The sequence below is a fragment of the Marmota marmota genome, unplaced genomic scaffold (genome assembly GCF_001458135.2).
Source record: "Marmota marmota marmota unplaced genomic scaffold, marMar, whole genome shotgun sequence".
Lineage (NCBI taxonomy): Eukaryota > Metazoa > Chordata > Mammalia > Rodentia > Sciuridae > Marmota > Marmota marmota.
This window is the reverse complement of record NW_026000185.1, coordinates 606,252-623,018: the sequence shown is the minus strand read 5'-3', so window position 1 is coordinate 623,018 and position 16,767 is coordinate 606,252. Positions and strand designations below refer to the sequence as shown.

The following is a 16,767-nucleotide window of genomic DNA, read 5'->3' as shown; positions in this document are numbered from 1 at the left end:
TTTTTTTTTTTTTTTTTTTTAACCAAATAGACTTTACTTTTAGGAGACTGGTCCTTTTCATAAATCCACCCTTTATTTTCCTCAAGGACTCATCAGATAGTTCAAGCAGCCCTCACTGGTGAATCTCTCCTAAGTTGTCGAGTATTGATTCACACATCCGTCAAAGAGGCGTTGGATTCCCACATGCCAAAAATGCTGGGCTGTGCCTGGCGCGCAGGAGTGACAGGACAGGTGTCCTGCCTCCTGGAAGCCTCTCATCACCTGGCGGTGAACTCTGTTAACAAGCCCCTGGTAGCAGGATGGATGGCAGGCTGCAGTCAAGGTTGCAGGGAGCTGTGGCCAGATAGGGCGTGGGCTGAGTGACAGGCGGCTCTTAGCAGCGGGAGCAGCCAAAGCTGCTCTACAGAGGTACTTCAGAGTAGAGCCCAAAGGACAAAGAGGAGCCAGGAGAGTTAAAGGAGGCACTTTCCAGGCGGGGAACAGCCCATGCAGAGTCCGGCGGTGCCAGAGAGGGCCGCGTGTCCCAGGAGTGCCGCAGTCTGGCTGGGCACCAGTGGAGGCAGAGGATGGGGGGCGGGCAGGCCTGGAGAGGCACCCGGCTATCCGCCGTCCTCCCCTTGCCCTTCATGACTTCCCCCAGTCATTCTTTCACTCGACATATTTGTTGAGCCTTTTCTAGGTGCCAGGCATGTGCAAGATGCCAGGGACAGGAGGTGCTCAGACCAAAACAGCAAGAGTGCCCCTGAGCCACGCCAGCCTCAAGGGGAAGTTCATGATGAAGAAAGGTCACGGGAGCTCATGGGTCTGTCTGATGGGAACACTCCCGCAGAACTTTGAACTGGGCTGGAGCCACCCTGCACATAGGGGCAATTGAGAGAGGCTGCTAAGAAAGAATGCAAGTTCATGCCTCAGAGCATCCATGGCCCAAACCCCAACACTAGCTGTGTGACCTCGAGCACGTTTCTTAACCTCCCTGATCCTGAAGTTCCTCAGGGACCCTGCCCCTTAGCTCTTCCCCTCAGGAGATGAGAGTGCAGCTGAGAAGCGAGCGGCCCAGCAGCTGGCAGACAGTGAGCGCTTGGGTGTGGGCTGTACAGGTGAAGCACTTGGCACCCGGGAGGGCAAGGCTAGGATCTCCAGCCTTCTAAATCTTTTGGGGGAGGGAAGACGGTCACGTCTCATTTGGGGGGTTCTTCTGCCCAGAGGAGTCCAAGCCACCCTAAATGGCCACCCTAAATCTTAATATCTCTAATAATTAACAAATACTAAAACACAGACACTCAGAAATATATTTATAAAAGCAAAGCCCCTGAGAGTCCACATGGCTCTTGAACTAGACAAAGGCAACTTGGCTCTGGTGGTTTATTTAAGGGGTACATCAAAGGCAGGGGTCAGGCTTCAAGGGCGGAGTCTTGCTTCTTTATGTCGTGCAGGTCAGCAGGTGATTGGCATCTTGGCAGGACCTCTCGGGTGCTGTGTGGGATCTTGGGCAGAGCTGAGGGGGAAGTTCACCCACATCAGGGGTCAGTCCCTGTGGGGAGTGCCCCAGGGAGTTCCTCCGGAGGCCGCTGTGCGCCACAGTCCACACGCAGCCCACAGACGGCCTGAGGCTTACTGCTGGAGGAAAGGGGTAGGCCTCCGAGCCCCGCTCTGCCCTCTTCCTGCCGTGAGCTCGGAGCAGGGAGCGCAGGAGTGCTGGCCCACCGTCCCGCGTCTCTCCCTGTCCCCTCGTCGACCCAGCAGGTCTCGTGTTTGTCACCAGTGACCTTGAGCATGTGGGGCCTTTTGCTTTACTCTTTGGCTGTGTGACAGAGAAGAAGAGCAGTGACAGCCCAACATTTCCAGTCTCGGGGAAGAGCTCCCAGATTCCATGACCAAGCAGGGGTGGGCAGATCCTGTGTCTCCTGCCGCTTTTGCTCATGCACTGTCTTCTCAAGGTGGCAGAAGTGAGCCCTGGCCTTGCTTGTGTCCCCTGCCCCTTTCTACGCTTTCCATGTAGCACAGGAAGGTTTGTCACAGTGCAGTTTTGGTCTTGCTTGTTTTGCGGTGCTGGAAGGAACCTGGAGCCTCCGCGTGCTGGGCGAGTGCCCCCCCACCAGCGGCACCCGGAGCCCATGGGACAGTGGCCGTAAACGGCTGTCTTGTGACTGCATAAAGGCTTTTTGGCAACTTCTGCCATAGTTTACTTAGGCATTTTCCTGCTAGTAGGCATTTTGGTTGCTTTCACTGTTACATTATTTTCAACTGAGCTGTTATGAGCTGCTTCATGAATACAGCCTCTTTTTTCTTTTGCATGTTTCTTTGGGATAAGTTCCCAGAGACGGCATTTCTGGTTCGGAGGGTGTGAACGTCTTTTTGTGCCCCTGCACACTGCCACGTTGCTTTTCCGTGGGTCGCACTCCTCTTAAACTGCTTCAGCACTTTCTTAGCGATGACTGACTTTCACAGCCATTTCCGTGGCCTCAGTAGGCTTCTAATCTGAGTGACTGTCGCCTACACTGAGCGCCTCACTCACACAGCAGGGACAGAGGGGTTGAGAGCTGAGCCAGGGCCACCCCCATCTATGCTGGGCACACCTCTGCCCCTCTCCTTGCCCCTCCACTCTCACGCCTCACGGCACCCCATTTCCGGAGCACTAGCGGGCCTCAGGGAATCCGTGTGTTCACCTAAAGGCCCAGCTTGAGCCAAGGTCTGTCTGACTCCAGATCCACCTCCCGCCCCTGCTCCCTGGACTCCTTCCCCGGAAGCACTGCGCTTGCCAGGGTTTGCCTCCAGATTCACTGAAGCAAGGAAACAGGAGAACGCAGTTCAGATTTGAGCTTGGTTGGCTGGCCCTGCTTTTCAAAAGTGAATCTGTCCTCCTTGGTATTCTATGAAAAAACCTGAAAGAATAATAATTTATTATTCTCTTTTATGCTTTTAAGCTTGCATCTTTATTCAGCAAAAAGAAAAGAGAAGCACTCAATAAAACCAGGGTCCCAGGCCCTGGCTTGACTCTTCTGAAGACCAAGAAGTGTGGTTGGAAGAACAGACTTAGAAGGCAGTCTTGCACCCAGTGACCTTAGGCAGGAGCTAACATCCCTGAGCGCTGGTTTCTCTGTCTGTAAGATGGGAGCCACGCAGGGTTGTTAGAAGGCCTGAGGAGGGGACACCGCACAGCCCGCACGGTCCCCAGCAGGCTGCGGTGACCAGAGTGCTGCTGTTCCAGGAGGTGGTGGCGTGGAGTGTGTGACCCTCAGCCTCGTGGCCCAGCATTCTTGGTGGGTTTTGGGCACCGTGGCGCTGGTCAACATGCTTGCCAGGCCCTCGTAGACCCCCATGGGAGGTGGCTTCTGTCCCCAGGGAGCACCTGCCTGTGGGAGTCTGCCCCTCCGCCCACCCCTGACTTTGAAGAGCACTCTTTCTACTCTTGGAAGTTGGGGCAGAAACTAGGAAAAGTAGTGGGATTTCCTTTTATATGTTTTATGTTGTATTTTATATTTTAAGTAGCTTTATTTTTTGTTTGTATTCCTGGAAATATCTTCCATTTGTTGTTTGCCGAGCAAAAGCAGATGTCTTGCCAAAAGGCCTGTGTTGGGCGCCAGGTCCAGGCTCCTTGCGTGTGTGCTGGACGGCCTCGGCTTCCCCAGGCTTGGGCGGAGGAGACAGTGGTGCATCTCTGCTTTCTCATCTCTGCTCTGGTCCTGCTGGCGTCTGCCTTTAGAGCCCCAGGAGGAGGGGCCAGGGACATGAGGCCCCCTTGAGTGGGACCTGCCTGGTTGGGCCTTTTCTTCCTCTCTCCACATTCCCAAGGTCATGTCTCCTTATTTGAGAGTTCAAACTGCCATATGTTCCCAGTGACCACCCACATCTTGAGCCTTCTATGCTGGGCTGGCACAGGGCTGAGGGACACAAGCACCTGACATTGCTGAGTCTCAGCCACTTAGCATCTGTGGGACCTGAGGTCACTCTGCCCATGCAGCTCTCTTTCTTCCCTGAGGCCTTGAAGTTCACGGCGGTACCCCCAGCCCCTGGTAGACAGTAGGTGCTTACTAAATGTAAGCTCTTTTGATTTTTTAACAGAACTCCACCTCTTGGGACAAATCTGATAGTTAACAGTTGTCTTTATGGAAACTGTACTTTACAATCTGTACTGCTAAGAGCTCAGGTCAGACCCCAGTGCCGCCACCGCTGCCACCGCTGCCACCGCAGCACAGAGCTTTGTGCTGTGCAGAGAAGATGCAGTGCTTCAGGAGGGCAGTGCCCTTCCAGTGTCCTCCGCAGGAGACTGGTCCAAGGTGTCCCACCAGGTGGGGACCAAGGCAGGACCCAGGAGCAAGGAAGTGGGCAGACGAGCAGCCTCATGCCCAGGACCTGACGAGGCCGTGTAAGACCTGGGAGGCACCTCACGTGGGCCAGGGCTGTCCTTCTCAGCATCTGTGGGAGGCCTGCTGGAGTTCAACTTTGTGCAGGTCACCTGTGGTCACAGTGGTTTGTCCCTTCATCCTCCTCTGTGTCCCGGTGGCATCTGTTAAGTGGATGGATGGCTGCCCCTGTTTGGAGAGCTGTGCTGGTTGTTCCTCTCCAGCATTTATCTCAGGGCTGTCCATGGCCCTGGACATTAGAGATTGTTGTGCCCACGTCCCTGATGAGGAAAATGAGGCCCACAGAAGTCAGGGGCCTTGCCCAGCACAGTGGAGCTGGGAGTCCAGGGCAGACCTGTCTGTCTGGTTCTGAGCTGTGTCCCCCGCTGGGCGCGTGTCATTCCATGTCAGGGGGAGCGGCCTGGAGGTGCTGTTTCTTGGGGACTGCCTCATGCTTCTTGGCCCAGGTGGCAGGCTGAAGGCTGCTCTCTGCAGACCTCACTGGCTTCCGGGACTCTGCCTTATTGTCCTTTCTGGAGATGCCTGGCGGCCACCCTGGACTCTGACCAGCAGCCCGGCCTGGATCAGGAATCCTGTGCTGGCAGGTTCAGGAGTATCAGTGCACACCTTCCCGGGGCCAGGCCTTAGCCCTGTCAGCAGCACAGTCCCCACTGTAAGCCAAGGGGCTACCGTGGAGGGACTGTCCCTGGAGGACAGAGCCAGGATTTTAATTGTCTCTGAAGACCACGTGCATCTCCCTGCTCGTCTCCCCGCTCCTGCTTCGGTGGGGAGGACCTCGAAAGGCTCTCCCTAGCCGGGTGGGTCTCCGTAGCCTGCGGTGTCACTGGAAGAGGCCTGGATTCCAGCCCTCCTTAGGGGCATGCCATAGGCAGCTCCTGTCACCTCCTTGAGTCTCAGTTGCCTGTCTCGGGTGGTGACTGCGGGGGCAGAATATGCGTCCAGGTCATGTGACTCTTGAGAGGCAGTCCTGGCAGATGACAGGTGCTCCGTGAGGGTGTGAGGGAGAGCGCTCCAGACCTGAACATGGGGGTGACTTGTCTCTTTCCCCCTGTCTTTCTGTCAGTGCTTTGTAGTTGCGCATGGTGGCGGCGTGTGCTGTGGCGCGTCCTCGTGTGCCCGCCGTGGGACCTAGCCAGGACCCTCCCCAGCGCTCCCCTTCCTCCCCGCCTCCCCCCTGGTCCCTTTCCTCCCCGGCTCCCTTCATTTTCCTGAGCTCTGCCTCTCCCGCCTCTTCTCCCTTTTCCTCTCTAGAGGAAGCGTACGGCCCTTGGTCTGGAGTCCGCGTATTCCTCTTCACGTGGTGCTGAACTGGTTTCTGCTGTGACGGTGGCCGGGCCCGGAGCTGGCGCTGCTTTGTGTGGTTCTCCCTTCTCTGTGGCCACGAGTGACCTGCCCTCTCTGGGTGCGGGCCCCTCGCTGGGACGTCTGCAGCCCCCTCTGCTCTCTCGTGCAGGCCATCCGGGTGTTCTTCACGCTGCGCTCCCTGTCGCTGCAGCTGCGAGGGGAGCCGGAGACCCAGCTGCCGCTGACCCGGGAGGAGGACCTGATCAAGACCGACGACGTCCTGGACCTGAGTGAGTCGGCCCAGGGGGTGGGGACACAGTCACACCTCGTTGTGTGAGGATGGTGCGGGGCCTACCTCATGTACTGCCACCGACCTGTGCCTGTGAGCCAGTGCATGCTTGTCACCTGAAAGTTTTGAAGATAAGGGCCGCAGGTTCTAGGCCCGTAGATGTCAGTCTGCAGGTTCTGCTCTCTGGAACACAGGGCCCCTGCCCTCCGAACACCAGCCCGGCATGGCTTTGACTAGTGTTGTGTCTGGGCTTCCTGCGTCGTCCATGAGGGAAGGACTCTGCTCCTACAGAAAGGAAGCAGGTCCGCAGTGTTTAGGTGAGGGTGAGGCTCGGGAGGCTGAAGGACCACGTGCTCAGCCGTGACCTCAGGCTGCTCACTGGACCTGGCAGGGCCTCAGTATTCTCATCTGCAATATGAGGCAGAGATTTAAAGGAGACAGCGTGTAGAGGCCAGAACCCATCTCCTTGAAGCTTTCTTTTTCCTCCTTCCACCACGGGGCATGCGCACACTGAAGGACAACACGGTTTTCTATGAAAAGCATTACAGCATATCACCAGTACGGAATCGTAAGCGGTGGAAAATTAGGCTGCTCGTGGAGTAAGGCAGGAGAACTGGCTGATGATCTGGAAAATCCAGGAGTAGTTCTGTGGTAAGGCACAGCTGGCTCTGAGCACTCAATACCACCAAGAAGCAGCCCCCCCACCCCCGTAGTTGAACACAGTGTCTTTATTTTTTTATTTTTATGTGGTGCTGAGGATGGAACCCAGCGCCTCGCACATGCTCTACCGCGGAGTGCTCTACCGCTGAGCCCCATCCCCAGCCCTGTTTTGTATTTTATTTAGAGACAGGGTCTCGCTGAGTTGCCTAGAGCCTTGCCTTTTGCTGAGGCTGGCTTTGAACTCGTGATCCTCTTGCCTCAGCCTCCCAAGCTGCTGGGATGCCAGCCTGAGAAGCAGCCCTGTTGACCCTCGCCCACTCTCCTCCCCAGGAGGACTTTCACCAGGTGGCGGCAGGACAGCCACCAGCAGCCCAAGGCTTGCTGCAGCAGCTCAGCAGCTCCAAACGTCACAGAAGCCTGGGGTGGAGCCATCGCTGCTCTGGCTTAGGTCGCAGCCCTCCTGAACCAGGCGTGGTCAGAGCATGTGCAACACTGACTGTCTCAGCGGGTCACACAGCCAGCCCAGAGCTGGGAGGGTGGGGCCGTTCCTTCAGAACTCCCTAGCCTGGGCCTTAGGAAGGAGGGACCCACAAAGAGTGACCCTAAAGAGGAGGTGGGGGCTGGGCAGGCAGCAACAATGGGTGGCCATTGTCTGAGGTGATGGCGTTGTTATTTTAAGTTAACTTTATTGACTGATTTAAATCAGTTTATTGGGATATAGTTTATTCACAGCAAAATCTGGCAAACTTTAGTGTATGGTTCAGAAGGTTTTGGCTAACCTGTTCAGTAAGATCATGATACGGATTCTTAAGTACTGTCTTTTGTGACTGATAGCCCTGCCCTGCTGTGCACCTCCTTAAACAGATGACCAAAACCTCCACAGCCCGTTTCCCCACCTGTAAAGTGGGGGGACCGTCAGGGCTCAGGTGTAGCTCCGTGTGGCGCGCTTGCCTGGCATTTGCAAGGCCTTGGGTACAGTCCCCAGCACCCCATGCCCTCACACTGGGGTTGGCCGTTCTTACACTACAGGTTGTTCTGAGGAGCAAGGGAAGTGTGATATGACGTGCGATGAGCAGGTGTCATACCTCGCACACAACTGTCCTCAGCAGGCTGCAGGTAGGTGGTGGGACCTGCTAGTTAAAGGCCGCCTCGCCATAAAGAGTGTGTTGCGCTGCCCCACACACCGACAGTCCTCCGTGAGCGCTGTGCTTGTTACCCGTCTGATTCCTTCTTTCTGGCCTCCCTCTGGTTCATGGTCTGTGATCTTGCCCTTTCTTTGGAGAACAAAGAATCCCTGACCTCTCTGCGCCCATCTCCTTTGGCCCTTTCTCCATTGAGAAATGGCCACAGTGATTCCTGTGAATTGATGGAGCCGGCTGGAGAGGATCTTAAGCCAGTCTTTCTCATTTTGATCCAGGAGAGGAAGGGAAACAGCTTGCTTTAAGGGGCCTTCCAGCAGCACTGAGAATGTTTTCATCCGTGAAATGGAATTAAATTTTATGCTGGGAATTCACATTCCTTCTCTCCTCCCCCTAGGAATGGCCTGCTGAAATAAAGGTTACAAGTATTGCACTTATCAATTCTAATTGATTAGATTGCTAGTTGAGATCACTTAACTGAGCCTTTTTGGGTAGTTGGCCATTAAGAAAGTAATGGCTGTCTGTCTTTACCCAGCCTGATTGCAAATTATGTCTTTTGCTGAAGAGGGTGGCGTTCAGAAAATACTGGGATTATGGATTTTGAAAGCACATGATACTAAAATAAGAGCATGTGTTGTTGGTTGGCTTTTTTTGTTTTCTTGGGATTGTGTTACTGGCAGCCAAATCCAGGGACCCTGCCTGGATCCTAGCTGGTTGGATTTGGCCACCCAACCACATAAGAAATATGCAAATGATAGAAAAAGGAAAAAAACGAATCTAATGCAGTTTGATCAAACTGGGCAGAAGTAGCTCGATTGCTTCTCTACGGGTCCCATAGAAGTGGTTACAATTTAAAACAACCAAAGCCAGGAGATACTCTGTGTGTGGATTTAATTAGGCTGTGCTAGACGGGCTGGGCAGGGGCACATCTCCCAGGCCCGCAGGGCAGCCCTCCAGCTTCTACCCTCAATTTGAGGAAGTTTGAAGTTAAAACAGTTTGGAGCTTTCAACTTTAAAAAGGGCTATTTTGTTTGTAAACACTAGAGCTCCTCACTTACCATGGGCTAAAAATCACCGTTACTTTTCAATGCACAAAATGCCTTCTGTGTGTCAAACTGTGGAGCATGCCGGGAGGCAGGATGGCTGGAAGTGGGCACGCCTCATCTGTCTGTGGGGTAAGGAGCCAGCTCAGGGCGAGGTGTCTGGGGCTGGTCAGCTGGTATCGCCTTCGGTACGGTTGGTGGGCTTAAAGAACCCGGCTCCACGTGGCAGGAACGGTGGCATGGAGCAGTATTTACTGACCTCCTTGCTCTTGGATAAGAAACCTCAGTGTGAGCACACTCCCCAGCAACCAGCCCAGGCTGGTCAGCTCAAGCATTTGGCACAAAAGATGGCCTCTGCCATGGAGCAGCAAAGATGTCCCCACTTAGGAAAGAAGCACCCTGGTGATGCTTGAAGGGAAGCCTGTCCTGGGTTTTGGTGGAGAGGAGGAAGCGGGAGGGCCACGAGCTGGCTGAGCCTGCTGAAGGAGGGAGAGGAGGGGAGGGGAGGGGAGGGGCAGAGGAGGAGGGAGGGGGACCAGGTGGGACAGGTGTGTTTCAGAGAGAACAGCGCCCTGACTCCGCACGCCGGCTCTTAGACTCCCGGTTGTTGACCATTTTGCAAAATTGTGTTTTCTCTTCCCACCATCATGCTTTCTGAGACAGCCCGCCCACTCAGTGCACCAAGCACACAGAAGGTGTGATGTTATTGCATCTCTGAATACTTCCCTACCCGACAAGGACTCTTTCCTACTCTCTTTAATTGAATTGGTCGACACCATTTGCAGACCCCAAGTGCCCCCAGCCCTGGTTGCTGCTTTGGGCTGAATGTGGGGACGGGAGCTTCCCCTGGAGGTAGGGCCCATGTTCTTCCACCCGTGTGCTCTCCGCCTGGCCCATGGACAGGCGATTTGACCACCTCTGGTGTGATTGGAAATGATGAGCTTTGTGACTTTCCCAGGGTCTTGATGCTTGTGACTCTCAGTGGCCTTGCCTTTAAAATGGCTCTAGGAGACCCTCTAGGGAGAGCCGTTGGGAGCATCATGTGTGTCAAGCACGCAGCGCTGAGCTTGGTCCAAAGGAAGTGTTCCGTGAGAGCCGCCCGGCTGCGCTGAAGAGCTGGACGAGGGGCTGTCGGGCGGCTGCGCACCGAGGACCTCCTCCTTTCTTGAGCCACAGCTGTACCCTGAAGTATTCGAGCCAGTCCATCGCTTGTGTGGTGGCACTGTTGGGGGTTAGGAAAGGCAGCTCCAGTGGCTTGGGCCGGAGGCCGTGTGACTCACTACTGGTGAGTCCTCTAAGGACAAATAGCCTTTGAGGAGGAACCCCAGGCTCCTGCCTGTTCCCAGATACCACAAGCCATCCCCGTACTGAAGAAATGTGCCCATTTTCCAGACGCCCTACAGAGACAGCAGGCCGCCGGGCATGTTGCGTTTCCGTTTCCTTCTGCCCCCTCACGCGGGCACTCACGCGGGCACTCACGTTCACGCAGCTGTGGCCAGAGCATGTCCTGCATGCGTGTGGAGTCTTGTGTTCTGATTTTTACAAAATCGACCCGCAAACCCCTTCAATGAAAACCCATTCCTTCCTTGAGCTGTTTGTGGGTGTGGCCAACATGCTGGGAACAATGGGGCAGTGGCCAGGAGGAGCCAAGAGTCGACTCAGGCTTTCCCACAGGGACCCCTGGCCTCAAAGTGCACTCCACCTCTGGAGCTGGCACCGCCAGGTCAGGGGTCCCAGGTGAGGTCTGGGTGTGGGCTCAGCGTGCAGGACTGAAGAGCCCCAGCCTGCTGTGTCCCCATAGGCGAGCCGCCTCCTCTCCTGGTGCCTCCCTTCTGTAGGACAGTCTCGGAAGAGCTGAGTGAGCAGTGTGCGCGACGTGCTCGGAACAGGGCCTGGCACAGCTGGAGCTTGGGAACGTGGCCAGGTGAGGGTGCTGGGAGGGAGCTCAAGGAGACGAGAGGGCAGGCAGGAAGCCCACGCCGTGGCCCCTCTGCAGCAGTGCCCGCATCACTTCGTAGGTCTGAGAACCGTCCAGGTTATGCCTGTGTCCTTTTCCATTGACTGAGACATCTGCAACCGTCCCACAGGTGGGAGACATTTCCACTTCTACCTGCTTTAACCCAGGGAAGACTGTCGGTCCCTTCGTTGTGTGGTCCATAAGAGAAGGTGCAGAGCCTCCAGAGAATTGCCTACAAGTCGGCAGGTCTGGGCTGGGTGTCTGATGGCTTTCCTAGATTTGGACACTTCCCGTCCTGGGGCTGGAGATATCCGTCCTAGGACCTTGGGAGTCCACAGCCCAGGAAGGTCTCAAAACAAAAGGTAGGTAGAATTGCCACCTTGTTCTTTAACCAAGCAGACTTTATTTATTTATTCACTTTTAATGAAGGCATTTATGGTCAGGGTGGTGTGTGTCTATAGTCCCAGGTACTCAGGAGACCAAGGTAGGAGGATTGTCTGAGCCCAGGAGTTCAAAGCCAGCCTGGGCTATAGCGAGACCCTGTGTCTGAAAAATTAGTAATAACCAAAATTTAAAAAGCATTTATGAACTATTATTCCATAAAAGAAAGGAGTTTAATATTAGGCAAGTAGGTAGGACGCCATCTCAGAGTGAGGGACCGTCTTGTCTAGAGATAGCAGGGCTGACCAAGCCACATACTGTGCTTTAATGGCAGGTCAGAACTCGGTCTTCCCCACAGAACCGCCCGGCAGCCCTCCCCTCGCAGCTGATCTGGAGCCACAACCTGGGGCTCATCCTTAGCTTCCTCTTTCTGTTGCCGCCGAGCGCCACCAGGCCTGAGCTCCCTCCCCACTCTCCCCGAGCACCCTGGTTTGAACGGCCACCACCTTCACCCGGGTGCTGAAGTGGCCTCTTCCGAGCCGCCCCTGCCTGGCGCCGCTCCTCCTCAGCCTGGCCTGCACCATTGTGCCTTCAGTGCAGACGGGAAGCCAGGGCTGTCTTTGTTCCAAGTGACCCTCCAGCCCCCCTCCCGATAAAGAGCAGAGCGCTGACCCTCGAGGCTGAGCAGCACCATGACCACCTCCCTACCTGCCTCCTTGTTTTTCTTCAGACACCTCAGGGACCCCCTGTCCCCCCAAATCCATCCTTCCCCAGAGCAAGCACTGCAGGGCGCTGAAGGCCACGGAAGCTCACGCGAGGCCCCGTCCTCCACGTTCTCGGCCACGTTCGACATCCAGCCAAGGTCCCCTTCTTCATCCTCCTTCACTGCTGACGTGGATGAGTGTGAGCAGGAGGGTCCCCGAAGCCCGTGCAGGACCCCCATCTCCCCAGCTGCTCACGTCCTGTCTGCGCCGCCAGCTCCCTCGCAGACCAGCTTTTAGGCAGAGTGGAAGCATCGAGCGCCGGGCAACTGGTCTCCGGGTCAGTGGTGCGATTCCAAGTGTGGGAGAAAGTGAGCTCACTGATCTGTCTCGGAGGGCCAGTGGCAAGCCTGGTCCCGTCAGTTCTAGAAAGTCCCCTCCCTGGGTTGGCCCTGTCATTGTCATGGTCCCGGTGAAAATGATAAAACAGCACAAATAGTGAAGACAGTGAAAAACAAAGCCAGAAGAGAGCTGACGGGACGTTAGACCTGTCGCTCATCGGTCGAGTGCTGGCCTGGCATGCACACGCCCGGGCTCTGTCCCCCGCACAACGAAGGCGGAGAGGAGCAGGCCGAGTGTGGAGCTGATTCTACCAAGCAGAGAAATCGTCCTGGAAGAACACCCCTCAAAAGGGCGTGGGAAGCAGGGTCCTCTTCTTGATTTTGAAGCTAGAGGGACACGCTGACCATCAACGTGAATTAGCTCTCGGATTGAGAAAATTAAAAAGTAGATTTTTAGGAAATTTTTCTGGAGATTGAGAGTTTGCATGTGGATTTGTGTAACTGAGATCAGCATTTCATTTGCTGGGTGTGATTGTGCCGGATGGTTGGGTGAGAGAGAGTGTCCTTGCAAGGCCTCCTTGGCCAGTCCAGGCTGAAATGTTTAGGACGCTTTACAAACGCTTTGGAATGACTCAGAAAATAAAAGTGTGTTCACTTTCCTGTTCTTTAAACTTTTCTGGAAGTTTGAAACTTTTTCAAAGTAAAAGCTTAAGGAGGGGGCAAGAAGGAGATCAGGTCCTTAAAAATCTAACATCTTGTAATCGAGGACCGTAATGCTCAGGCCCTAGGTTTAGAAGAACCTGGGTTTGAATCCCCGCTGTGTGACATTGGGAAGCTCGTTCACCTCTCCTCCTCCTCTCTCTGTAGAATGCAGCCCATCGCTCCTGCTTTGGGGCTCTTCTGTAGATTAAAAGAGCATCTTTGGGAAATGGTCAGCATCCCCTTGGGTGGATGGAGACTTGGGATAAACCGTCCTTGCTGTCCCCGTGTGACTGACGCTGGGCATGAGATACTCGGGTTGACACTGAGAGAGTCTCTGTAGGCCTCTGACAGAGCAAAGCCCATAACTGTTCCTGTCCAGGAGACACTGGAGAGTGGAAGAGGTCACACAGGCTCAGTAATCAGATGAGTTTCTTGGAAAGATGACTTTGAGGAAGGTGGGTGCTGGCTGGAGAACCGAAACCGCCGGCCGTGGGGGAGAGGCTGCAGCCAGACCCTGAGAGCGCCTCGGGGCGCTTTAGTTCAAGCATCCACGCGGGGGCCCTGGAGAAGTGGTTTGTTCAGTGCCAATGCCAAAGTGGACCAGTGTTGTTAACACGAAACCAGAGAGGCCAGCACGCAGGTGTCCGAGAACAGTGTGCTTTGGTGGCTCCTCGTGTTGCGCTCCCCACCTGTGTTTTTGTCTCTGAAGGGGGCACAGCCCACACAGGCCTCTGCAAACGGAGATGTTCAGTAGAGCACCCTGGTGGGCCTCCCCCGACCTGCCACCTTGGAGTGACTCTTGACCCCCTCCCGCCCCACGATCAGGGGCTTCCAGCGATCAGCCTTAGCAGCTGCACACCACCCCCACCCCCGCCAGGCCCTCTGTGCCTGTCCCTAGAGACTTCCGCCCTCCCTCTCTGCCCGTGTCCTGGTTCATGTGCACCCTCCCGGCTGTGGTGCTGTGTGTAGCTCCTGGACGTGGCCAGCCTGCCTCTGTCACCTCGCCTGCATCGCTGTCCAGCTCCACTCCCTGTGGGCGGTGCATCTCCAACTAGTTGCCCCCCTGCGAGTGTGTCCCGGTGCCCATGCATGGCACAGAGCTGACTCGCGGAAGAGGCTTGTCGCATTGAACTGATTCAGGTGTCAGCAGCCACTTTAGCTATTTATAAACTCCAGCGGCATTTCTAAACTTGGTCTTGAGTAATTCAAGGCAATCAGAGTGTGAGTTACAGAATGATGTTGGTCCTTCATTGTGTACATTTGAAGAGTTCCCAGTGCCAGCTCCCCACCCCCCACATCAAAGCCCTGGCTAATGAAATATCCCCCAAATCTTCGACCCACCTTGTTTTTTAAACGCGTAGATGATCTTCATTTCAAGAGTTGAGCTACCCCCAGATCATTTTGCTGCTCTGAGTTAGAATTCCCCAGCCTGCCTCCCCAAGTCTTTCCCCCCTTCCTTGTGCCATTTGGAAACTGGGGCTCTGAGCTGGGTGCACCAGGAGAAAGTCACGTTTGACTTAGACCACTGACTCTGAGGAGCAGGAAGCAGGAGTTGGTGGCCCTCACAGATCGGGCTTCTCCGCGTGCCGGGTGAGTAACGCTGCTGGCCACTTTTCAGAAATGGAGAAATGAGATTTGTGTCTTATAAACTGACTGGAAATGTGATTATAATACAGCTGTCAGTTTTGTTCAAGTGGAAAATTTTTAAGTAAATCCAATTGCAGCATTATTTGGTTCTTTTAAAGCAGGGTGATGTAGCTGTTTCCTGCGTATTGATTATTTGATTGGTACCTGTCTGCTGGATCTGTTTTTTTTTTTTTTTCCCTCAGTAGCATTCATTGATGTGGTTTAATGTATATTCCTGTAATCCCTGCCTGTTTTATAAACTTGCGATCATAATTGAGCTGCATTAGAGATCACAAGGGCACCCGATGCCTCTGCCCCTCCTGTTGGCTGCGTATTGACGTGGGCCTGGGACAGTTCTCATAGGACAGACATTTTTTTCCTCTACAAAGCAGAATTCCTAGCGTTTATCCTGTGCATTGGGGAGATGAGGCATTGGAGTCAGAAAGACAGGGTTTTGAGCTTTTCCCCCTCTTAGCATAAAAATTATTGTTTCTGCTAAAGATTCTGCAATTTGAGTATTTTCTCCAAAGCCCAGTCCTTCACGCATTTGAAAATGGGGCCATGATTTGGATTCTCAGGAAGGGATCTGGTGGCCTAGATTTGCCCAGAGTGACATCTTCTGAGGCGTGTCACAGCCCTGGGCTGTGGATGGTTCTGGATGCAGCTGCACCGTGGAGCTGCCAGGAGCAGGGACCGGCCCCGCCATCAGCTGAGCCTCAGTCCTGGCACCGTCGGGCACCACCTCCGGCCTGCTTCTTGGCCTCCCTGCCCTCCGACCTCCCTAGCTGACTTTGCGGGCTGTTGGGAGGACACGATGCAGCCGTCCTGCCGTCGGTGAGCCAGGCCTCCTGGGTTTCTGTAGCTTGTCTCCTCTCTGCTTCTCATCCCGCGACAGGCTCTGGCAGATTCCACCAGTTCAGGGGTCAGTCGGGGAGAATGCCCCTCCTCTTCCTGTGGCCCTTCCACCCTGTCGGGACTCAGGAACAGGGACAGCTGCCTCCACCTCACCTTCTCCCCCAAAGCACATGTGAGGACCTTCAGGGGTGCTGACTTCCCGTCTCAAGGTCAGCCCCAAGGACTCTGTCACCTGCACAGCCCTGCATGATGTGACACCGCCCCCCATTTGTCCCTTACCATGCGGCCCCAGTCACACAGAGTTCCTGGAGATTTCCACCTGTCACTGGCTTCACAGTGCCCACCCCTGCTCTGCCTCACGGTGCTGCCTCCTTGACAGCATGCAGCTGACGGGGAGGAGAGGGCAGTGAGGGGCGCCACAGGGGGAGCCCGCTGAGGGTTAACGCAGAGTTTGAGGTGTCCCTGGCCTCTCGCCCTGGCCCACTCAGTGAGGCTGTCTGGGGCTCCGCCTACACGGGGCTCCTTGCCTCTGCCCCAGTCACCGGTTTCCCGCCCACCACACTCCCACCTCCACCGCTGGCCAGGGCCCCTAGGGATGACAGAGGACCTGGTGGCTGCTCGGGCCTCAGGAGGGGAGGGTTGGCTTCCAGCCCTGATATCAGATCAACCACAGACAGTGTGACCTTTATGAAGGCCTCCTCAGGAGAGGGCTGTCCCCTACACCCACTCTCTCTCCCGGGACTCCTCCTGCCTCCTGCCCGGCACTGGCCTTCTCACAGACCCCACTCCTCTCCAGCCCGTCCTCACCCTCCAGCCTTCCTGCCCCACAGGGAGGGACAGAACCAGGGAACGCCAGCCTCTCCCCCGCCTCGCCGAGCTGTTGTCACCTAGGATCCCAAATACAGGCCACGTTGAGGCAAGAAAGCCCTGGCTTGGCGGGGATGACCACTGAAATCTGTCGTGGGGCAAAGACAGCGTCCCTGAAGAGTTCGCACCTCCAAGTCCTGAGGTCAGCCCCTAAGCTAGAAAGCAGGTTCTGTCCAAGTCCCCTCACAAGAGCCCACAGTCCTCAGTGAGGTCCACACAGGTGGCCTTAACTCCAGGGCTGCAGTACACCCGTCCTCAGAGGAGGAAGGGGCAGGTGGCTTCGTGTGCAGAGCCAGTTCTTCCCCTGGGGGATCCTGCCAGGCAGCAGGCAGGCACTGGCGGGGGCAGGGGGCGCACAGGTCAGCCGTCCTCAGGCTGCTGCCCGCGCTCTCGCTCTTCCCCTGCCAGGATGCATGGAGTCGAGCTTCGTAAGTTGCCGTGCACACCGAACCCCTGTTCCCGAGTTAAGGAAAAGTCACCTCGCCTCTCCACTTTGGGCACTTCCTCTGAGAGAGGTTGGACTTCCTGGATGCCCCTGCCTCACACATTGTGTGCCGG

At 55.5% G+C, this 16,767-nt stretch overlaps 1 protein-coding gene and 1 long non-coding RNA gene across 2 annotated transcripts in view; both read left to right on the top strand.

Moving 5' to 3' along the window:
- Clec16a (C-type lectin domain containing 16A) overlaps window positions 1–16,767 on the top strand; it is a 186,260-nt gene that overhangs the window by 92,593 nt on the left and 76,900 nt on the right. Inside the window, exon 19 of the mRNA XM_048790048.1 lies at window positions 5,818–5,938. Within this exon, the coding sequence (XP_048646005.1) occupies window positions 5,818–5,938 (121 nt within the window). The remainder of the gene's footprint in view (window positions 1–5,817; window positions 5,939–16,767) is intronic.
- Window positions 9,311–12,830, top strand: LOC125612295. Its single transcript, XR_007342589.1, has 2 exons — window positions 9,311–11,098; window positions 11,452–12,830. It is a non-coding gene; the product is annotated as an uncharacterized LOC125612295 (long non-coding RNA).